We start from the raw sequence: 24,761 nt of genomic DNA, 5'->3' as shown, positions 1-24,761 counted from the left end.
CGCTCAGTCTGTGTGGAGTTTGCATGTTCACCCTGTGTCTGCGTGGGTTTCCTTCGGATGCTGCGGTTTCCTCCCAGTCCAAAGATATGCTATTTAGGTAGATTGGTGACTCTTAGTCACCCGTAGTGTGTGAGTGACAGAGTGTTTTTCACTGATGTGTGGATGTATGGACCCATTGTAAGTAGTGTATCTGGCATTGTAAGCCACCTTGGGCGAATAGGGTGTCAGCTGGTAGCATTATATTATGTTAATTGGAAGTCTCTTTGGAGACAAACGTCTGCTAAATGAAGTAATGTAATGGATTGTGAGTGGAGGCCCAGGACAGGTGCTTGTCTTTATTTTTTTTTTCTCCCCATTGTTCCTCTGGAACAGAAATTGCTCTCATTGAGTGCAACTGGGTCGCACAAACCCTTTAATTTCTTGAGTATGTTAATGTTGTTTTTGACCTTCAGGGTCACCAGTTTGTTTGCATTTCTTCCTTTGCTGTAGTGTCAGACCCCCTCCCACACACCAGTTTTGCCAGCCACTCCCCTCTGCCCCCACATGATCTGTTTAACGTCAGATTTGTGCATTTCAGGCCTGTTCAAGCAATTGCGTGTGTGGTAGAGGAAACTGTGGGGACTTCCAGCAAAGACACTGTGGAGGAGATGTGCCTTCCTCTGCTGCAACTCACACCCCCTCTCTCATTTTCTCAGGCGGGGAAGAAAACAGTGAAGGCTGTGCTGTGGGTATCAGCCGATGGGCTCCGAGTCGTTGATGACAAGACAAAGGTAGTAACATCAGAAACTTTTCTTCAGACGTGTGTTAGTTTATCTACTCCATCAGATGAAGGCTTGCAACATTTGTGAATAACGTCTGCCACCTGGTGGATCCTTCTAATTTCATTTGTCCTTCATGCCAATATAACACTGCAGGATTCCATGAGGTTTAACATGCCTTGTGTAAATTCACGTGTCTATTTGTCCTCTTCCTTTTGGATAGCGGATGTAATTTATTCTTGGTAATTTGTGCCGTTTGGTGTGTTTCTGTGTAATGAAGAAACACACCAGACGGCACAAATTTGGTCACTCCGCCAAGACAGCGGTCCTTGCAGTGTCTGATGCTCTCCAGTAAACTTAGAGCAGCTTCCCTTCCCTCATCCTCCTCGAGCTGTCTGGGGCATTCGACACTGTCAACCCCTGGATTCTGCTCTTCTCTCTTGGTCAGCTTGGCATCAAAGGAGCCGCACTAAGATGGTTTGAGTCCTACCTATCAAACAGATCTTATAAAATGGTCTGGTGGGGCTCCTGTTCATCTCCTCTGCCTCTCTCAACTGGTGTCCCACAGGGCTCAATACTGGGCTCTCTACTCTTCTTAATCTACACCTCCTCCCTTGGCCCTGTCATTGCCTCCCATTGATTCAACTACTGCTTCTACGCCAATGATACCCAGCTCTTACTCTCAATTCCACCTGGAGCATCAGACATTTCCATGCACGTCGCTGCCTGCCTGTCGAACATCTCTGCATCTAAGTCCAAGTGACTTTGGAGAAAAGTGTGAGCTAATTGCATAAAACTAATTGTAGAATATGCATAACTGATAGTTCTGATCATGATAAAATCATCATCATGAAACATAAACATAAAAATGGTAAGATGTGAATGACATTTGAACAGTGTAAAGAGAAATGTGATGAGATGGTAGTGACTGTGGAATCTTTACATGCCATGGTGCCAGAGAGTAGAGAACTTGTATACTGTGGTTATATTTACTCAGTATGCTATAAAGAATGTCACAGATGTTTGCTGACTGAAAGATGAGAGTATATTTGTATGTTTGATTATACAGTTAGTCTCCAATTTATGAATTTAATTGACGTTATAGTTTGTTCACAAGTTGAATGCGCAGATGGGGGGGCTCCTAATGAGTTCTGTATACAGCTATTTGTGTAATGTTTGTCCTCAAAAATGGTGCCACTGGACCCAGTGACTCTTGAGAATTGTCTCTATCTACAACTCTTTGTCTGTTGTTTTTTAAAAAAAAAAAAAAAAAAAAAAGCATTTTGGTTACATTTATTTATTTAGCTAACGCTTTTCTCCAAAATGTTTTAAAATGTTAATCTACCTACAATTATTTACCCATTTGTACAGCTGGGTAATTTTTACTGGAGCAATTTAGGGTAAGTACCTTGCTCAAGGGTACTATAGCCAGATTACTACACCACGCCCTGTTTACTCTGAAATGTAATTTCTCTTTGGCGAAAAGCATCTGCTAAATGAATAAATGTAAATGTTAACAACCTAGACAGCTCAGCTGGGTGGGAGGCAGCTGCTGTGTTAGAAACAGAGTAGTGCAGTCCTTCAGGAAATTGCACAGAATGGGGGGAAGATAGCCCATTCCTCTTGTGATCTGGGATGTCTCATGCATGTGGCTGGCCATTCTAAGTCCACCTACAGGAGTATTTACAACAAAGAACTGTGGCTAAATCTAGACCAAGGCACTGGTACACTCCTGCAGTTCCTCAATTGCTTCATGTAAAATTCACTAATATCCAATACAATTGTTGTTACAACAATTGAAACCATGATTATAAGAAATTAAATAAAAAAAAAAAAAAAAAAAAAAAAAAAAATAGCAAGTTGTATATTACCTTGAAGAACAAACAGCAACTACATATCATCTTGGAGCTGGAGGTGTTACATAGAGGATTACAGTAGGATGATGGACAGAAAGGCCTTCATTGACAGGCTCAAATCTGGTAGAAGCTGTACGATCATCTACAGCTCGGTCACCTTCTGTTTGCTTCTTTTACATCTCCTGTACTTCTGAAAAACTTCAGACAGTGCTTGCTGTTTATGTTTGCTATCTGTTAGCATATTGGGTGACACTATTTGAATTGGTATACCAGCCTAAATACTTGTCAAATTTTGTAAGAGTGAGAGTTCTCAAGGGTGATGGTGATGTGAACACTAACCCTGATAATGTTGTTCATCTGTCTCCTAAGGATCTGATCCTGGACCAGACTATAGAGAAGGTGTCCTTTTGTGCCCCAGACCGGAACTGTGAGCGTGCCTTCTCCTACATATGCAGGGATGGAACCACACGGCGCTGGATCTGCCACTGTTTTATGGCAGTCAAAGACTCAGTGAGATTCTGCCACCCTTGACTTTCCCGTCAGTGGTAGTTCTCTGATCAGTTGTCTTCACTGTTCTTCCACATTGGGTGTACTCTGCTTCCTTCAGGGGGAGCGGCTGAGCCACGCGGTAGGCTGCGCATTCGCTTCGTGCCTGGAGCGGAAGCAGAAGAGGGAGAAGGAGTGCGGGGTAACAGCCACCTTTGACGCCAACAGAACCACCTTTACCCGGGAGGGGTCCTTTCGTATCACCACAGCAACTGAGCAGGCAGAGCGGGAGGAGGCCTTGAGGCAGATCCAAGTTGCCAAGAAGGGTGAGTTTTTGCATTTGGGTGTAGGTAGTGTGTCTCTTTGTGGCTTTTTTTTGCAGAGGGGTATGATTTGGTACAATTTTACATTTTATTTTAATCTAGGAACATATCTTTACCATTGAACTCAAGCTATTAGTATGTGGGGTGCAAACACATTTATAGTTAAAATCATTGATGATATAACCACACAAGCAGCTAAAGTGTTTTACACAGTTTTAACGTATTCTGAATTTCCTGCTTTGTTTTCCACAAGCAGTAGACACAGAGACCCCTGTCTCAGTGAGCTCCACCCCTCCAGCGGTGGCCGTACAGGGGTCTCCTTCCCCAGCTTCCTCACCACCGATGCCTCCCTCCTCTCTGGGTGCCCCGGAAGCCAACCCTCATGCCATCCCACGCAGACATGCGCCTGCTGAAGCACTGGCCCGCCAGGGTTCATTCCGGGCCTTCCCTGCACTGAGCCAGACCTCACCCTTCAAGCGACAGCTGTCCCTGCGCATGAATGAGCTGCCCTCCACCATGCAGCGGAAGTCTGACTTTCCTGCGAAGGGCTCGGGTCAGTTATGCCCACTGAGAGGAAATGCAGTAGATGCTGGTTGATTAGACTTGCGAATATCAGCCCGCTGATGAGTAATGATCTCAAATGACGTTTCATTGTACCGTGACTGAACTGCAGGCTCAACTTGCATGTGTTTTCACCTGTAAAAATTGGGCCAGCGGTTCTGTCAGTTTCAGTGTAAGTATCCTGCTTCCTCAATTTACAAGTACAATTGGGTCTGAAAGTCTGTCTGTGTCTGTCTGTCTATCTTTATTTGTTCGCAAATTCAAAGTCACTTTTGCCACTAATTCCAAATCAGTAAAACATTAATAATACAGACATCCTGATTTATTCACTGGTTAGGTTCTGTAAAAACTTAAATAAAAAAAATCAGTATATTTAGTGATGAAAAATTATAGCTTTTTCTCATTTTTTTAGAACAATATTAAAATTTGATTACTGAAAATCAAAAAACATCATCTCCGCAATCACCTAATTCTCTTAATCAGTCCTACCAGTTGACCTGTTCATCCCTTAAACATTGCAGTGTTCTTCAGCTTCTGGCAGTATTTAATCTTTTATATTATAGAAAACAATCAAAAGGTAAATATTAAACATCCCTTGATTTATTCATAGGTTAGGTTTTTAAAAATTGACTTATTTTAACATTATAAATAAGAGGAAAGATAGGTAGCCCTGGAGGGTTAGATTGGTTTCTAAGCACATACGGAACTGAGTGGTTTAGTTGCGAATGTCTCGGCACCGCAGATAAGCCCTATTCAGTGCAGTCAAAGTCATAAAAGAGGTAGTGTGTGTGAATGATGAGTTCAAATAGGTTAGGGTTGACCTTGATAGGTGGGCAGTCGCAATTGGCAGCTTGGCTTACCTCTGACCTTTACCTTCTGCTTTCAACGTCATGGGGATTCAAAGAAGTACACGTCTGGCCGGCTCCGACTGGGATCCCCCCTGTGCGTTCCTTACCTCTAATTAAACCGTAAGCCGTGTCGGTGTCCACATACCAGTTTATTGACTTCGGTCTGGAGAATCAGGTTTCCAGGTTTCCCTGTTTTGTCTGTTGCTGAATATGGCCAGAGTCTTCACTCTGTCTCAATCAAAGGTATGTCCAGTGGCTTCTTCATGTGTCAATATGAGTCATCGCGGGTTGTCTCCTCACTGCCAGCTTGTTTGTGTAGTCGCATCGACAACTCTGCAGTCCTGTCGCACGTAGTGACGCTCAGTTGCTGCGCTGTGTTTTGTAGGTGTCAGTCGTCCTGTCAAGGTCAACGATGATTTGCTTCTGGTTGGAGAGCGTGGTCCACAGTGTGCTATCTGGTTTGTGAGCCACCTGTATTCTACGTGGGTGGAGCAGCTGGGATGTAATCTTGGACACGTTCTGGAGGCAGTGTAATCTGTGTGTTGATATGTCTTTGGCTGGTGGACGCCTTGAATGAACGCAGCATTTGTCAAAGCAGCATGGGTACCCATTCAGTCTGATTACTTCATACGTGTGCTTCTCCTCAGCCATGTGCTGGGCACTCGTGCTGAAATGTGTCCTGGTACGATGGAATAGGGTCTACGTGCAGCTTTTCTTTTCTGACAGGTGGGGTGGTTGCTCTTATAGCTGAGGACTTGGTCTGTGTCTGGTGTTATTTAACATTCTTATTATCCTCAAAATTTAGAAAAGTTAAAACTAAAATGATAAACGAAAATATAGTGTCTCCACAGCATCCTGTTTAATACGGATTGTTGACCGATTCATCCTATAAACATTTGTAACATTTTTCATCTTGTTAGTTGATCAAGACACATTAGCTAACACTGTGGAAGAGTGTTGTATTCACACTCCTGTACTGTTTTGGTGTAGAGATCTCCACTTCCCAACATATAAAACTTTTCGGGTGAAGAAATTACAGTTAAAAAAAAAATAATCTGGAAATTATTCATACATTGAAAATCTGTACGTTTATAACACAAGGAGCCACTGTATTTAAACCTTTGGTTTTCTCTGAGATGCAGTTTCTTACTGCTCCAACCTTTGGCTTAATGAGAAGGATTTTTACTAAGTGTTCAAATAATACTGTTTTCAATGATTCTGAACAGTGAAACTGTTCATAGAGTGAACTGGGGTACAATGCATAATTAGGGTACATGAAAGAGTATAGCAGCTTCCATGGCATCGATAGCCAAATTCCACATTGTTTTGTATTCAAGGTTATTTTGGATATGCGGCCAACCTCTTTCACTAACTTTGATATATTAAGTATAAGCTGGTATCTTATTAGAAACATTCGAGCTGGTTTGTCAAAGAATGTTCTCTAGCTTAAGTTTTTCTATTTCTTCATTTTATTTTCTTAAATTTCTGTCTCGTGCAAAGCAAAGATGAATTGCATTTCTGCATTGTTAGTTTGCAGCAAAACACCATAGAAGTGTTTAGACCCAGTGTCTGTGGCTTCTCAGTGTTGGAGATGAACATGAGAAACACATTTTTATAATTAATCAATAAACAGTCTGCATTCGGTAGGAATTTTTGGAGAATGTTTTTATTTGTCATTCTAGGTTTAATTTTAATATTGCTCAAAGTTAATAAAAATGTTCAAAAGAAAATTTTGACAAAGTATTATTTCTCTGCTGATGCTATATCCAAGACTTTTACAGAACTTTACCTGTACATGTGTAGGGGACACCTGTTTTGAGCTTTTATTCATTTTGTAGATGAATAAATTAAAAGGCCCAAATAGACAAACTGGACATGCGTATGGAATGAATGGGTCAAGAGCAGTAAATGAGAGGTTTTGAAGGGGATGTATTTTTATTTTTAGTCATTTGTGAAACAAGTTATGTATGCATTATTCAGCTTTTGATTGTGATGTAGTAAAAGTAACTTTGGGGTTAAGCACATACCAAATTACAGACAGACTTTCAGACCAAACTGTTTTCGTAAGTTGGGGACCCAAGGTACAGAACTTTATGTATTTTGTACAGTTCTGTTTTGCTTCATGTTTGACAAAATGGGGGAAAGGGGTTTTTATTTTTTTTTATTTTGTTGTCACTGTGGCTAATGGATTGTAACAAAGCACAGTTTATCTTCAAAGCAGAAAATTATACACCGATCAGCCATAACATTAAAACCACCTGTCTGATATTGTGTAGGTCCCCCTTGTGCCGCCAAAACAGCTCTGACCGGTAGAGGCATGGACTCCATAAGAGCTGTGAAGGTGTCCTATGGTATCTGGCACCCAGACATTAGCAGCAGATTCTTTAAGTCCTCTAAGTTGTGAGGTGGGGCCTCCATGGATCAAACTTGTTTTTCCAGCACATCCCACAGATGCTCAATTGGATTGAGATCTGGGGGATTTGGAGTCCAAGCCAACACCTTGAACTATTGGTCATGTTCCTCAAACCATTCCTGAACAATTTTTGCAGTGTGGTAGGGCACATTAATCTCCTGAAGGAGGCCATTGCCATCAGGGAATACCATTGCCATGAAGGGGTGTATGTGGTCTGCAAGAATCCTTAGGAAGGTGGTACATGTCAAAGTAAAATCCACATGAATGCCAGGACCAAAGGTTTCCCAGCAGAATGTTGGCCAAAGCATCACACTGCCTCCACTGGCTTACCTTCTTCCCATAGTGCATCCTGCTGCCATCTCTTCCCTAGGTAAACGATGCACACACACACCAGCTGTCCACATGAGCTAAAAGAAAACGTGATTCATCAAACCAGGCGACCTTCTTCCATTGCTCCGTGGTCCAGTTCTGATGCTCACGTGCCCATTGTAGGCACTTTCGGCGGTGGACAAGGGTCAGCATGGGCACTCTGACTGGTCTGTAGCTACGCAGCCCCATACACAGCAAGCTGCAATGCACTGTGTGTTCTGACACCTTTCTATCACGGCCAGAATTAAGATTCTCAGCATTTTGTGCTACAGTAGCTCTTCTGAGAGATTGAACCAGATAGGCTAGCCTTTGCTCCTCACGCACATCAAAGAGCCCTGGGCACCCATGACCCTGTCTCTGGTTTACTGGTTGTCCTTCCATGGACCACTTTTGGTAGGTACTACCCACTGCATACTGGGAACACCCCACAAGACCTGTCATTTTGGCAGGTTTGACCCAGTCATCTAGCTATCACAATTTGGCCCTTGTCAAAGTTGCTTAAATCCTTACGCTTGCCCATTTTTCCTGCTTCCAACACATCAGATTCAAGATCTGACTTCACTTGCTGCCTAATATATCCCACCCCTAGACAGGTGCCATTGTAACTAACAATCAGTGTTATTCATTTCAGCTGTCAGTGGTTTTAATGTTGTGGCTGATTTGGTATAGAGCTCCAGTTGACCATATTGGTACTTTGATGCTGATCATCTGTGCAGAAGTCAGTTCTGCTTTTTGAAGACGAAAGCCTTTTTTTAAGCCTGGCTGTATGTATAATGCAGTGAAAGTCATGTCTTCCTGCTGCTGTCGGCTTCTCTCACAGTTCTGGAGCTGGAACCAGAGGGGGACAGCATCAGCTCCTTATGCACGCAGATCACATCTGCATTCAGCGGCCCTCCTGAAGACCCCTTCTCCTCTGCACCCATGCCCAAGCCCACATCTTCCCCACAGTCACCAGCTGTGCCAGGTAACCCCCTGTATACCAACCTTTGCTCGAGTGTAGGAAGCTTAAGGGTGCATTTATCCTAAGTATGTTCTTGGCTGAAGGTCCACCATTTTTTCTTGCCTCTTCTCCAGTGTGTATGTGTAAGCAAACCAGTGTTATTTCTCTGACAGTGCTCCTGTTTGGTTTTGTAGTGAATGGTTCTAGCCCTCCTACAGCTCACGTGCTGAACACGGCCCCCCCGGTACTGCCCCCACCGCTGCCTGCTCGAGATACAAACCCGTGGGCTAAAACTCCTGCAGCAGCGCCGAGCCAAACCCACCCAGGTGAGCAAATTGTACTGCCTCTGACCTCTGAATAGGCGGATAGTTGGGGGGAAAAAATCCATATTTTAATAGATTATTAAAAAAAGCCTACTAAAATTTCTGTTATGAAAGAAAGGTGAGGCATTCATTTAAGGAACAAAAAAAAAAATTCTCCTTTATCTGGAACTTGACTAATGGGAAAATCACATTGTTTCCCCAGTGGTGGGATTATTACTGTTGTAATATTTCTTTTTCATTTTTTTGGGGTGGGAGCGATAAATCTCTTTCTGTGAAATCTGCAGGAGACTTGATGAACCCTGCTGCTACTGCTGCCCCTTCACCGATGAGCTCCACCTCAGCAGCCCCGCCCTCTCACAAACGCACCCCCTCAGAGGCAGATCGCTGGCTTGAGGAGGTGTCCAAATCAGTGCGTGCCCAGCAGCCTACCCCCAGCATGGGAACACCTCCACCGCCAGCCCATCATACCCCAGTCCCGGTGGCCTCATTTGTGCCCCTACTGCCCCCTCACCAGCCCGCCTACCCCCCTCCTTCCCCAGCCTCCTACCCACCTCCTGCTCCAGCCTCGTACCCCATGCCCAATGGCCTGCCGTACGGCCAGCTAAGCGTGCCGGTTGTGGGCATCACGCCGTCCCAGATGGTGGCTAATGTGTTTGGCACACCTACGCCAACACACACCCCACCCCAACCTGTACCAGCCCCACACATACCCTTCCCCCAGTACGATGCTAGCGCCACCTCCAGCCCCTTCTACAAGCCTACGCTGCCTCCCGTCACTGATGGCATGCCCCAGTCCTCGTTGCACCCTAATGGGAGTGCAGCCTTCAATGGGGCACAAAGCTGGGCTCCTCCCACCCAGGCCACATCTGCACAGCCGCAGGCTGACGCCTTTGAGGCCCAGTGGGCAGCGCTGGAGAGCCGTTCCCGCCAGCGCACCACTCCCTCCCCCACAAACCCCTTTTCAACTGAGCTTCAGAAAACATTTGAGATCCAGCTTTGAGACCGAGAGGCTCCAAAAACAAGGGAGGGGGAGATGAAGGCAGTGAAGGGGGAGCTGCCCGAGCCCCTCCTCAGGCAACACAAAACTAAGCAGCAGGTGAAGGTTGGGACGCCTGTGATGTCACCAGGAGACATTTGCAGCAAGGATACCTGAGGAATGAATAGTACTGCATTCCAGGTTCTGATTTGCATCACTGTAAACTCATTTTATGTGTTATGTTGACAAGCTTCTCAAATCTGTGGAAGTGTGGCACAGGCTGCCCCTTGGCCTCCCCCGTCAGCCCTGGGGCTGCAGGGTAAGGTGGTCGAGTGTCAATCGTTTTGTGCTCTCCCACCTTAGCCCTTGCTCTACGCTTGCACTGCCCTGCAGACTTCACCAGAAAGACTGAGCTTCTGGGATTTCAGTATGGCACACACAGAAGAATGGAGATGAAGATGAGAATGCCAAAATCTTTATTTTTATGCATTTATTATATTTTAAAACACTGAAGAATTTAAAAGACTTGTAAATAATCTTGCCAAAGGTGCAAGCTAACCACTGTCAGAATGGGTGTTTATATATACACATACAGATTGATTTATGCTTTTTTTTTGGCAATATGTATATGTGGAATTCAGACAAGGGTTGGCTGTTTACATGAGTGTTTTCCCCCTATTTTTTTTTTAATACATTGTGATTTTATCGTACAACATTGTTAGTGCAGTAACAATCATTGATGGAAGCCCACTGAGCGTCTGGTACACTGCAGTGTACAGATTTACAGGAAGCTTATGCAGCTGGTGCTGCGTAACCTAATTTATAGTTGACAGTCCAACCCCCCCCCCCCCACTCTGTGTCCTTAATTTTTGGTCTGTTTGGTTGATCTTTTTAAATGTATTGTCAGCATTCCTTACTCTTGGAAAAAACTTTTCCCTGTAGGCCCTGTGGGAGCCTTGCAGTGTCAGAATGGAGAGTTCTGTTCTGCCCATGTGATGTGGAAAACTTCCATCTGTTTTTGTTTTTTGAATGGGAGTCATACTCTTGTTTGCCCATTTTGTAATTTTCTTCCCACTGCATCTCGGTTTATCGGAATAAGACTGAATAAAGTGGTGGTAGAAAAGTCAATTTAGCAGTCATGTCTTGCACCCTCTAGTGGTGAATGCTTTACAAACAGGAATAAAAATGCAGTTTCTCTAGCAGCAGTTAAGGAATAAAAATCAAGTCCTGCTTGCATTAATTGCCTTTATTTTCAGGTGAACGCTAGAAGTTTGATCCTGACTTGGCCTAAACTTAATATGGACCTGTTCATTTTTGTGATTTATCACATGGAAGAGCTAAAAGTATGTGAAACAGAGCAGGAGAAGTGAGAGAAACCAGAATTTTAAAAAACTGAAGACATTTACATGAACACTTTTTAAAGGAATGCTGTGTAGCTGGTGTGGGCTGTGCACTGATCAGTATCCCTGCTCTACAAAAGCAGGGTAAAAACACACAAGGTACTGATGAAACCTGCAGCCCCTATAGCAAGAGAAGCAGGTGCTTTACAGTGCATTTTGTGTGCGCGCCTTTATTTACTACACCCCAGTTGAAACAGGTGCTGCACTGTTAGATGGAAACCTAAGAACTGAGAATGACCATGCTTTTCACAGTATGAGATTTGCAGATATAAAATGAAACTGTCTTGTTTAAAATAAGATATTTACTTGTTACTTTTAAAGTATGCTTTTTTTGGCACAAGTTTAAATCACTAAATATAATGAAAATGGAGATAAATGGAAAAAAAGACAAATTACATTTCCAGGCAGAAGTGAAAACATGCCTCCTCAAGTAGAAGTGCGGTTATGCTGTCTGAAAGGAACCCACTGAAATGCAGCACTCGCATCCCATATTTTCAAACTCAGATTCTTACAACATAGGATCTACATACAGAGTAATGTAAAATAAGGTTTACTCTTACAGTTCAAAAAACAATACATACTAGTTTCACGGCATAGAGAGAATAACCAAATAGCTCAGACTTCAATAAAAATGGTATGACAATTCAATGAACACACTCTCCAGTTCCCTTCATCCTCATAGCTGCTCAAAGAAAAGGCCAAGGCAACATCTACTTCCCATTTCAAAGGTACATAAAAAACAAGGAACTTCCTGAACACAGGTAGAATGGTTACCATGATTAATGTGCATTCATCTGATATACGCCACTAAATAGATGTCTCCTTCAAATTTGAGGGCAGATATCCAAAAGATCTCCATACTTGTTCCAAAAACTGAACTGACCTGTCTGAACGAAAGTAATTAAAGTAGTAACCATGCATCCATTACTTTCCAGCCTGCTGGGCCTGGCGACGAAGCAGCACATAAATCTTCTCTTTGATCCAGTCCTTGTTGTAAGGCTGATAGGTCTGTGTGTCTGCACGGTACCTGCAGTGATGGGATGGTAGGTTCAGTCTTCGCACTACCACTAATTCTCCTCTGGACCTAATGCTCATACTCACCAGTGATCATTTCACTGTACAAACAAGGTACGGTCAGCTTGCCATGACCACTGCAACTCCAGCTTGCTCTTGTATTCTTGGATTAGTGCCTATTTTGCTTTTTAAGTACTTCTAGAATTTCTGAATGTTGATCACAGAAAACTAGCTAGCATCATGACAACAGCGATGTGTAGACTTGAACAAAGGCTTTAGTACGAACAACTGCATGGGTGTGGACCAGAGCAATTACATTACATGTACATTTATTCATTGATCTAACACAGTATTAAGTTAATTATTTTCCCATTTATAGAGCTGGGTAATTTTACTGGAGCAAATCAGAGCAAGTTCCTTGCTCAAGGGCACTACAGCTGAGGGTGGGATTCAAATCTGCTACCAAAGAACCAGTTTCAAGGTATGTTAAGACCATCTTATACAGGTGCTGAAGCGATTTACGGAATGACATTCAGCCCCGTCTTTATGTTAACACATCAATGAGACGTCCTGACAAGAAAACATACAAGTTGCCAAGGTCTCTTGCTAACAGGGATGTAACAGTTGCCGAGACCCCCTGCTAGCACATAAATTCTCAGCTCTCACGACAGCTAGAAACATCAAGGCCATTCATTCCTGGCCTGTTGTGGAGTTTCAATTTCACACTAGTCCCTCAAATGTTTAACAACTCGGGAGTCATCAGATAAAAATAGCATACATATATATATATATATATATATATATATATACACACAGATATACACACATTTTCGGAACCGCTTGTCCCATACGGGGTCGCGGGGATATATATATATATATATTATATAAAATTTGGTGATATTGAGAATTAACTTCTGTATGTATTAGTACAAATTTAAAACTGTCTAGTCAAAAATGTAAAATCACATCAAACCAGGATCCTACTCCAGACCAAGAGTGATACTTCAAATGGCATGAAGTGCACTTACACGAGGCAGCTGAGGTCAGCCAGGTCATCGATGAAGTCAAACAACTGGCTGATGTCATATGTTATTGATGGACTGTTGGGGTTCATCCTTTTCAGGTGCTCCTCATACATTTTACAAACACCTAGTGGGGCAGAACAAAGAATACCTGTGTACTATACATTTTTGATTTCAGTGACTGTTCAGAGACCTGGAAATCTGTGTACTCTACAGAGGCCTTGCAGTGCCAGGTATGGATGGACCTTACAGAAGTCTTACGGAGACTATGATGATCCATTTTAGGTCAGTCCCCTTACCTTCCATGCACTCATTCACCGACTCATAGTCAGCATATGTTCTCCCTTCGGGTCTCTTGGTTGGCTGGACCAGCAGGATTGTGTGTGACTGGAACAACCGGAAGTTCAACTTAGTCAAAGTTAAGCATTATTATTACTAATGGATTAACACTATTACCTTACAGTCTGAGAAACAGGTTGCAGTACTGCAGTAAAAGAGCATAAAAGAGCCTTAACATCATGGCTTGCCCTCATGTAATATTTATAATTAAATTACAAACCAACTGTGACTATGGTATCTTTGTGGGGGAAAAAACATTCATAAAGCTTCAGGATTAACCATTATAACAATCACATCATAAAGCCAAAAACTAAAGAACTATCCATTTCAGACCACTGCAATGTATTAAAAATGAACTTTCTTGCACTGCAAGTGTGGACTGAGCTAAAATAACGGCTTGTTGTTATTGTCCTAAAGAAAGAATGAGGGAAAATTACAGGTCCACATGTTTTGCATTAACCATGTTTTAGCACTTCCAATCTCATGGCTGTGCTTCATGACAAAGGGTAATCAAGCCTGACCAAGCATCACAGTGGCAAAGTACCAGGAGGTATCAGTCATCTCCGCAAACCAATGTGCTAGTTATGGTAACTGAGCACTTTTTTTTTTTTTTCAGGAACGTACCAACACAACACCACCAGAGCAAATCTTAAAAGCTAAAAAAAAAAGAATTTTATTATAATTTATAGTCTGAAAATAACATCTTTACTGTGGTGAGACTGAGTACAGTGGGATTTGTTATGTTATTGTAACAACTGTTTGGACAGAAAATGGTAACTACTAATCACTGCAGAAATTTTCTGACAGTAAAACAGCTCATAACTAGATAAAGGATGTGCTCATGTCCTGTTTAGATTTGTCTTGTAATCTTTGGTAGAATTCCACTCCTACTATATGATCGTATAGTATCCTTGATGAAGATACTTGTTTATACAATAAGAATACCCTGCTGTACAAATGGATAAATCAGTGCTGTTAGCAGAGGTTAGTTGTTGCTTTGCAATTTAAAAAAAACTCAGGTTCCATAAGTCAGTGTACCCCGAAGCAAGGAATTTACCATGAATGCAGCAAGAGTTACACAGTTGTATGTACACAATCATTGTAAGCCATTTTGGAGAGACAGCAGGCATCAGAGAATGAAGAAATAATAGCACCAAATGTAAATGTAAAAGGTAACTAACACAGCATAAGTCAGCTAAATAAAAAGGTGACTGAAAACAATTTAGTCAGTGGTGTAAGTAACGTTGGTGTTCCTGTGTATGTCCATCTTAAATTGTCTTGTCCCAGAACCGGACTGTTACACACACTGAGACCTTTCATCATATTTAAAATTAAGTCTGTAGAGCTGTGACACATGATACAAGATGCTTGACTCAAGGAGTTTAACACATACAGTACGTCTAATTACTACTAGTAGTAGTACTTCTCTGCTGATAGACGTCCGCATAGTGACTCTACATAACATGAAATATCAAAAAATTTGCCATCAAAGGCAAAACGAAGAATTATTTCCGCAGGTATTAGTGAAGCAACTTAACAAAACAAGCTTGAAGCTAGTAGCTATCTCGCAGTCACACACTGACTGTCTGAGGTGAGGAGGGTATCGATTCCGACCCAGTCCGCGAGGCTCGATATAACTCACACAAAACACTCACTCAGCAGAGTACTTTCCACTCAAAATCAGCTTACCATGTTTGCAATTTTTCTGTACCAACCTCTTGGGTTTAGTTGGAAATTCGGGATATTTACTTTGCTCCACAATTACGTCCTCAGAACAGACTCTAACGCGACCGCGAAACCGGAAGTGAAAGAGTGCATTGTGGGAAAATAGGGTCGTCGATGTTCAGGTGGAAGCGCGCGGCCCAGTGTCGTCATTCTTAAAGGGCCTCGTCCTCGACAATGTGAACCTTGAATTTTCTGGGTGTCAAGTGCATGTTTTAATTCTCATTTTCTGTGTAGGGCTTAGGATTTTCGGTGCCTAACTCTGTAGAATGTGATGCTTAGTATATTTTGAGATGTCTTCTGCAAAAATAAAAATGTAGAACATATCAAACAACATGGAAGAACCATGACATAGCAGAGTTCTTCGTTACATACATTTTATAGCTTCATATTTGGCTGAGGCACATGTTTTGTGCTTTTAAAATGTTATGATGTATGTGCAACCAAACTCATTTCATTCATTCATTAATTAATTCATTCATCTATCTTAAAACCTTGCTAACAAGAGACCTGTAAACAATTCTTTAAGAACATCATTATAACTTAAAACTGTAGTAAATGATTCTTCAGTGTTTTGCCGCAAAAAAAAAAAAAGAATTTTTAATGTGTTTAAATATATATATTTTTTTCTTTTTCTTAGGTCGATACAACATTTTACTATTCTCAATTGGTCCTGATGACTTTCAGAAGCAACGATCTCCAGTGCAGCCGAGGTTCCAGCCCAGTAATGTGGACTGGACAGCAAAAGAGCAGATGTGTGTGGTTGGTCTCCAGTGGTTTCTGTTGCTCTTGTTAACCGATGAATTAAAAGTGACTGAGTCACATAATATCCTGCGTGTTTCTATTTTGCTTTAATTTTACCTTCTCTTCTCGTGACACATGCAAAATTGTCTTGCACAGGATAAGTACCAGATTTTTTTTTTTCTAAAGCTGTTTCTAATTGGATTTGTGCTATATCTGTGTTTCTAAAAAAGATCTTTGCTTACCAGAAATAAAAGAAAGCCTATCCTTAAATTGATAGGTTAGTGAAGGCTAGACAGTGCCTAGTTTAAATCCAGAAACTTTACGAACCTGAAAACATTCCGTCTACTTCAAAAAACAGACATGCTTAAAAATAAACTTAGATCTTTTAATATCTGTGATTTTTTTCTTTTCAAATCAGAAACTTGTAAATTAGGTGGGAAACAATTCGAACTTCTGAAACAAATTTTAATACTGCCTTTTAAAGACGAATTCATCTAATTCCATTTTGGCATTACAATACACTTCACATGTAACAGTGCAGGATTAAGAGCAGACAATTTTAAAGTTAATCTTAAATAAAACAGCCAAGTGGTTATGTGACATTAACACTTGAATAACAGCAACACTACTGTATTTGAGTGAATTCTGTCCGCTGAATATGCGAATACTTTGAACTGTTGAACTTATTTAGTATCATGACTATTTGTCATCAGCCTCTCAAAAACAGATTTTCATTTATTTATGAATACTTTAGAATCGGGGGGCGCGGTGGCGCAGTGGGTTGGACCACAGTCCTGCTCTCCGGTGGGTCTGGGGTTCGAGTCCTGCTTGGGGTGCCTTGTGGCGGACTGGCGTCCCGTCCTGGGTGTGTCCCCTCCCCCTTCGGCCTTACGCCCTGTGTTACCGGGTAGGCTCCGGTTCCCCGTGACCCCGTATGGGACAAGCGGTTCTGAAAATGTGTGTGTGTGTGTGTGTGTGTGTGTGTGTGTGTGTGTGTGTGTGTGTGTGTGTATTTTAGAATCTTATCTAATCTGTCTGCAGCATTCGACACTGTCAACCACCAGATTCTATTCTCCTCTTTTAGTCATCTTGGGATCAAAGGAGCGGCACTAAGATAGCTTGAGTCCTACCTATCTGACAAATCCTATCAAGTGGTCTGGCAGAATTCCCATTCTTCTCCTCTGCCTCTCTCAACCGGTGTCCCGCATGGCTCGGTACTGAGTCCTCTTCTCTTTTCGATCTACACCTCCTCCCTTGGCCTGGTCATCACCTCCCATGGATTCAAATACCACTGCTATGCTGATGATACCCAGCTGTTCTACTCCTTTCCACCTGGAGCATCAGACATTTCTGCACGCATCACTGCCTATCTGTCAGACATCTCTGCGTGGATTTCTGATCACCACCTCTAACTCAACCTCTCCAAAACAGAGATTCTTTACCTCTCACCTGGCCTGTCCTCCTGTCATGATCTATCGATCAAACTGGACAACTCACTCATTTTGCCTACCTCCTCGGCTAAGAGTCTGGGAGTGATGATTGACTCAAGTCTATCTTCCTCTCAGCACATCGAAACCACAACCCGGACCTGCAGATACATCCTGCATAACATCCGCAGGATTCATCCTTATCTCACAACTGACTCTGCCCAACTACTTGTCCAGGCCATGGTGACATCTTGTTTGGACTACTGCAACTCTCTCTTGTGTGGCCTTCCCGCTACTGCCATCAAACCTCTGAAGCTGATATAGAATGCTGCTGCACAAGTTGTGTTTGACTTGCCAAAGCATTCCTATGTATCTCCTCTACTCGTTTCTCTGCACTGGCTTCCTATAGCTCCCCAGATCAAATTCAAGACCCTGGTTATTGCCTACAAATGCATCAATATAATTGCTCCTAGCTGTTTACAAGACTTGGTAAACCACAACACCCCAACCAGACTGCTTCGCTCATCTGCTTCTGCTTGCTTGGTGGTCCCACGTACGAAAGGTAAAGCATGGAGGTTCTCAGCTGTGGCGCTGTTGTGATGGAATGACCTCCCCCTCTCACTCAGAACTGATGAAACTCTGTCTACATTCAAGAAAGGTCTGAAAACTCACCTTTTCCGGACTCACTTTGCCCATGATTTCTCAAGCTCATATAAGGTGTAAATGTTCATGCACCATAATTTTATGATCATGCCCAGATAAACTTTTACACAGCCGCTACTCCTGTATTCGAGGTAAATGTTTGTGTACCTTTTTTAAAAAAAATTGTAGGAAGGTGCTCAGGATTTGTCTATCCTGACTTTTATGCACCTACTCGTGCGATGAACATCAATGCATAAAGTGGAAAGAAACAAACTGTTTACTTAAGAATCACATGTCTGCAACTATGTCTCTCTTTCTTCTAATGCGATGCACAAATTATATTTTCTCTGAGATGTACGTCGCTTTGGAGAAAAGCATCTGCTAAATGAATAAATGTAAATGTAATCGAATAGAATAGAATTCTAGACAGAATGTGTTCTACTGATGTATGGATGAGTGACCCATTGTAACTAGTGTATGTAGCAGTGTAAGTCACCACGGTGAATAAGGTGTGTGGGCTGATAACACTACATAGAGTTCATTGGAAGTCGCTTTGGAGAAAAGCGTCTGCTAAATAAATAAATGTAATGTAAATGTAAACAACCTATGCTCTATTCACAAAGGCTAGATGAGTTAAACAAGTATATGCATGCTAGTGTATTAAACGTATCTGGTGGTCATTTAAGGTGCTAGCCATGAGTTGGGTCCAGGTTTTAATCTGGTTCTCCACCAGGCAAAGAGATGATAAGAGGGGAATAATCTGTCATTCATTCAACCTCTACGCACACTCTGTGCTGGGTGAACTGAAGCTTTCCTGCGTGAGTAGCTCCCAGGATAACTCCTATAAGGGGATTAGGGGGCACAGGAGATGAGAAGAGGGAGCTGCCAGGAGAAGACTTCTACAGAAGAGGGGAGGAGGGGTGATTAGGTATTAAAGTAAGGCAGTAAATTGGTTAGCTCCCCAACACTTCAGACTATCATCAGGAGCACACAGAGACAAGATACTTGTTCTCTTGCTCTTTCAGCTGTAGAAGCATCCCGGCTCCACATTCCTAAACACCCTGCAGTTGATAAAGAGCAAGATGTCTAAAGAGAAACTAGAAGGGCTGGTGAAGAGCATGGAGGTGATGCTGTCAGAGGTGGAGCAGCTGAAGTCCCACTGCGGGCGGCAGACCGAAGAGCTCAGCCAGCTGGTGGTAGAGCTTCGGCGAGAAAACAAGGAGCTAGCGGAGAAGTATGGCCAGCTGTCTCAGGAGATGAAAGAGGCCAAAGAGATCATTGCACAGTTGCAGGACACCAAGTTTGCCTTTGATGCCAAAGAGAGGCAAGCTCAGAAGCTCAATCGCCAGCTCTGAGACAAGCAAATACAGGCAGGGTTAAGTGTGAAGAAACCTACACAGTGGATAAAGCTAGAGAAGTAGGCCAAGCAAGAGTCAATTGTCATGAAAGGTCAACCTGGATAGGAATTCCTTCAAAAGCAAGTGGATGCAAGTTTCTGGACCTGTGCTGAAAAGATGCATAAATTGTGGATGGGAGATAAAAGCAATGCAGATCACATGGAAAGCCCTGCAGGCAGTTTGTTTTCCCTTTGCTTGCTGGTAGGTACTGTCAGTGGGGTAAAAAGCAAACAGTTTCCAAAGACCTTTTCCTTTGGGTAGTATATTATTCTTTGGTCACTTGTGAAAACTGAGGCAAACTGCCTTAGGTTTTGTTCAAAGGGAACTTGGATCCGGAGTTATTTAAATGCTTAAAACACTGAGAGGAATGGTTTGAAATGCTGTAGGTTAACCAAATGCGGCCTCTCGGGATATATTCACAGAGATATGTACTGGTTCTGGTTTTCACTGCCTTTACATATTGGTTCTGCCAAAGCATTTGACTGACTCAGACTTGCACCACTGTTTTGAATTCTGATATTCTAATGAGCACCAGAGAACCATCTGCACTCCCGCCTTCTCCAGCTCCTACACAGAACTCCACAAAAGTTCCAGTAGCCCGTCACCAAAACAGCCCAGAAACTAGAACGGTTCTGCAAATGTTGGAAAAAAGAAGCACACGTTCAAAGAACACATCAGCTTTTGTCTTGGTTGAATAGCAGAGGGAAAGGACCTATGGCTGTAGTCATCTCTACCTCCCAAGTCAGGATGGCAACATTTGGCCGACTGGAACTCAGATGACCATTAGACACATTAGGAACTTTTCTCTTCCTCTTACATTATGAAGACCTGGAAAATCGCTACCATGTCACCCTAGGGAACGCAGGGCTGAGTAAAAAGGAGGTCACAAAAGCGCAGCGATCAATCCATGTTTCCCACAGCTTGGTGACACTCATACCTGAAGATCTTGTTACGCAGGTCACACTAGAGCCAAGAGGACCATAGGCTGCTATTTTCATCTAATACCATCTGGCTTGAATTCTCCAAAGCCCTAGAGAGCCCTCTTATTTTTCATGAGCCCTGGAACTTTTTTCATCCCCTCATCTTGTGTTTTAGCATAAACACATTTGGAAACACATTTGGATGGACCACAAGCAGAACTAAAGGGCAACTTTAGGGGTCTTGCATAATGGACTGTTCTGATTTCTGGCACCAAAAGTCTGTAGACATCTGTTAATGCTAATGAGTGAACTTAACATGTAAAAATAGTAGCCAGCCTACACATTGCACTGGAAGAGGAGATGGTAACAGAACATTGCTTGGATTAAAGTACAGACTTCTCCATTCCATGTGGCTCCCCATAATTATTGTTTGCTTGTTTCCTCCAGAAAAAGAGCTGGTGTGGGGGTCTGTGTGGTCAAACTGTTCTGTGGTCAAAACAGAGAAGGGGAAGTGAAATAGGGACCTAAGAGCTTGTGGTTCTGATATACTAAATATAGCCACCACGTTGGCACTCAGGGATCCACTTCTGAAGCCCATAATATCCACTTTTAATCACTTCTGGTTTTTTCCAAGGGTTTAGCAGTGCATATATGGTGGCAGGTACTTGCTGCTGTATGGATGAAGAAAATGACTAATGTCAGATAAAAGAACCAAACTAGAGGTTTCTCTGAAATCCTCACCTCAGTACATACTGAGAGTCTTTCTCCTTGTCATGTTTAGGTAGGTAAAAATAATCTTATTTGGAAACCGATGTCTGATTTCAACAGTTTGCATTGCGTATCCGTGTCTGTGGGTGTCATGGGCTCATTCCCATTTCCATGTGATAATTATGCATGTGTGAGATATAATCTAAAAATGCAGTATTTAAAGATATTGTTGTTTCTCTGAAGTTCAGAACTGACAGTCCAGTATTCATTCAAGAGGTTAATAATATTCAACAAGAATACGTGTAATTCTTTACCTCAAGTCATTAAACAGTAACAGGTCATTAAATTAATTTTAAAAAAAGATTCCTTTGTTGTCCAAGTTTTTAAGTTACACACCTAACCCATTTTCTGTAGTATTTCCTTTTGCACAATAAAATTTGTGTTTCTAAGCTCTGTTTTTTTAAGTGCTTTCATAAATATCAATACTGCTGGTGTATCCCAGTCAAATCTTATTAAGGGTGATAAAAATATTTATTTGTAAAGACAGCTCTTCATTACTCTGGTCTGAAATATACTACAAAACATTTTCAAAAATAAAAATGACATATTTGAAAAATTGTTTACATGTTTTGGATTCGGATTTCACAGATTACAAAGTAACAAGGTACTGACTTATTATTAACATTTTAGAGTAACTATGTAAAAAGAAAAACATCTGAAAACTGAGTCAGAATAATTAGTTTTTCCAGATTTTTATTGAGAGATCTAGAGAGGTATAACACACACACACACACACATTTTTGGAACCGCTTGTCCCATACAGGGTTGCGGGGAACCGAAGCTTACCCGGTAACACAGGGCGTAGGGCTGGAGGGGGAGGGGGACACACCCAGGACGGGATGCCAGTCCATCGCAAGGCACCCCAAGCAGGACTTGAACCCCAGACCCACTGGAGAGCAGGACCCAGTCCAACCAACTGCACCACCGTGCCCCCTGTAGAGGTATAATAATAATGCACTATTAGTCAGTCTTTTGCATCACTCTCCTCAACAAAGGTTTCAATATACTGTACTAGGGTAAGTATTTGCAATAGTTTTCAAAAAAGTGTAAAACCTCTTGTCTTACCTTCATAGTACAATATACAGACACAATGTGCCCAGACCTCATCTGAGCTCTGAGAGGCGGTGCTCTGCTGGGAAGAGCACTTTATAAAAATAAAGTGAACCGTATCTGAGCACATTTTTTCTCAAAATCTAAAGTTAAAAAAAACTAAATTTTTTTTAGGCTGTAAAGTCATGAAAATACAATACAGATTGCCTTCTCATAAGCAAGACACACATTACATAAATTTGAATTGAATAAATTGAATAACAAAATATCAACTCAGTGTTACAAGAAACACCACAAGAAACAGAAATTTCAGTTAAAAATATGAGCTTTCGTCAAAATTAGCACAACACAGGGTAAGCAGCTCCCCCATGATGTAGTATCTACTGTGCATGTCAGTTGTCTCCTATTATTATTATTATTATTATTATTATTACAGTAGGTGGTTTCAATTATTGTCACAGCCATAGGTGGTAGTGGGGATAATCTATAAAATGCTCCTTTGTCGCTCATCTCTAATAGCCTCTGACAACCAAAGCCCAGTTCGTGGCCTTCATGCGTAGTTTAGCTACTAAGCTTGGCAAAACTGTTCTTATTGACAACAGAAGGGGCAAAGGCAAGTCACCAATGCCTCAGAACCAGTTGCAGATGGAACTCATCAGCCTGGGAAAGGCAGTCCACCTAGGTGAAGGAAAACTCAGATTTAAAACCTCCACTGCCTTGCCACCATGCCCAATCATGGGAAAGGCTTCGGAGTAAACTCTGAGGAAGAAATATGGAGAGTCCGTAAGGCAGGTTGATGTTGTAATCAACCTCAGTTTGTAACTCTTGTGATGACACTGGTGCCAAACTGTACTGACTTTGCCTTACCCTTGGACTATGTCACTGGCATGGAGAGAGGGAACCCACTGCTGGGAATCAGCTGGTTCCTGAAATTCACTTGCCCAGGCTTGCGCCCTGAAGAGGACACTCCAGCATCTCTTTTCGTCACTGACACAATATGGGAAGCAACAGTTTACAGGTGATAAGCCTCTGCACTTGATAGGTGTAAAGTGAGGTGCCAGGGGTTGCTTCCGAGGTCCACAGATCTCATTGGTCAGCTACTACCCACCTCAAGCTGGGCAGCCCCCACCCAAACAGGTGCTGCCTTGCCATAGTCCACTTGCTGCACTGGGTGTGTGGGGCTTAGGTAACAGGTGGTTTGTTAACCTTACATCTGCAGAACGAAGAAACACCGAAAACATCCAGCCTTCAGGCTGGGCTCTTGGAACATAAGGTCCATAAATCCAGGGCGTACAGAAGACCTGCAGTACATGAGTGATGCTGGCAAGACAGCAGTGCTCAACAATGAGCTGAGCAGAATGCAGATGGACATTGTCACCTTTCAAGAAACAATTCTGTTATCGTCTGGAACTCTGAAGGAGAAAGACTTCTCCTTTTTCTGGCATGAGAAGGCTCCAGAAGAGACCAGGAAACATGGTGTTGGCTTTGCCATTAGAAACAACCTAGTTGGCTCCATTATACCATCAACTGAGGGAACTGAGAGACTGCTCAAGATCCAGCTTCAAACAGCAGTGGGCCTGGTCAACATCTTCAGTGCCTATGCCCCTACACTAACTCCTGCCAGGAAGCTAAGGACAAGTTATATGGCGAACTTAGTGCAGCCATCAGTGAAGTCCCTTCTCAGGAGCCATGATTCATCCTTGGTGACTTCAATGCCAGGGTTGGCAGTGACCACCACCGCTGGCTATCCTGTTTGTTACAGTTTGAAACAGGAAAGATGAACGAAAATGATCAGCGCCTCCTTGAACTCTGCTGCCAACACGACCTATGCATCATAAACACCTTCTTCAACACCAACCCACAGTATGAAGTATCATGGTGACATATGAGTTCCAACACTGACACCAGTTTGACATGTCAGTGTGACCCTCAGCGACCAGAGTGCAGACTGTGACACTGACCACTCGCTCGTGTGAAGCAAGGTGAGCAATCAGCGGCTAACACTCTACAACTCCAAAAATGAAGGGAAGCCACACAATAACACTGGCAAGACTCGTGACGCCACAAAGGTATCCGAGTTTGTTCAAGCATTAGAGGAAGCTTTGCCTCACCCACTTGACACTGACATCAACAGGACATGGGAACATCTACAGGACACTATTTACAATACTGCAATGTACATCTTTGGGAAGAAGACAGTTGAGTCCGCTGATTGGTTTGAAGCCCGTTTTGATGTGCTAATGCCCCTAAATTACAAAAAAAAGACAGGCACTGATAGCATACAGGTCCTCTCCCAGTGAGGAGAACCTACAGGTGCTCTGGTCTGCTTGGAGCCAAGTGCAACAGGTTACCACATGGTGCACTAATGACTGCAGGCTCCAACTCTGCTTCAAAATTCAGGAGGCTGTGGACATTGGCAACAAATCAGTCCACCACAGTGCAAGACCACCCCACTAAAGTTGA

General features: G+C 42.6%; 2 protein-coding genes across 4 annotated transcripts in view; one reads left to right on the top strand and one right to left on the bottom strand.

The window, feature by feature from the left end:
• Positions 1-10,442, top strand: part of LOC108924076 (protein numb homolog) — a 45,666-nt gene extending 35,224 nt beyond the window's left edge. For all 3 annotated transcript variants that reach the window (XM_018735206.2, XM_018735207.2, XM_018735205.2), the window contains 7 exons: positions 696-770; positions 2,984-3,124; positions 3,222-3,426; positions 3,680-3,976; positions 8,435-8,578; positions 8,749-8,880; positions 9,162-10,442. In XM_018735206.2, coding sequence (XP_018590722.1) covers positions 696-770; positions 2,984-3,124; positions 3,222-3,426; positions 3,680-3,976; positions 8,435-8,578; positions 8,749-8,880; positions 9,162-9,877 — 1,710 coding nt within the window. In that variant the 3' untranslated portion in view covers positions 9,878-10,442. The remainder of the gene's footprint in view (positions 1-695; positions 771-2,983; positions 3,125-3,221; positions 3,427-3,679; positions 3,977-8,434; positions 8,579-8,748; positions 8,881-9,161) is intronic.
• A 101-nt stretch (positions 10,443-10,543) lies between these two features.
• Positions 10,544-15,433, bottom strand: LOC108924078 (enhancer of rudimentary homolog). The gene is made up of 4 exons (XM_018735208.2): positions 15,318-15,433; positions 13,589-13,676; positions 13,296-13,416; positions 10,544-12,280 (listed from the first exon to the last, which is right to left on the bottom strand). The coding sequence occupies exons 1-4, from the start codon at positions 15,318-15,320 to the stop codon at positions 12,178-12,180; spliced, it is 315 nt and encodes a 104-aa protein (XP_018590724.1). The 5' UTR covers positions 15,321-15,433; the 3' UTR covers positions 10,544-12,177.
• Between the last annotated feature and the right edge of the window lie 9,328 nt (positions 15,434-24,761).

The sequence above is a fragment of the Scleropages formosus genome, chromosome 1 (assembly GCF_900964775.1).
Source record: "Scleropages formosus chromosome 1, fSclFor1.1, whole genome shotgun sequence".
NCBI lineage: Eukaryota > Metazoa > Chordata > Actinopteri > Osteoglossiformes > Osteoglossidae > Scleropages > Scleropages formosus.
This window is presented reverse-complemented; position numbering and strand designations above follow the sequence as displayed.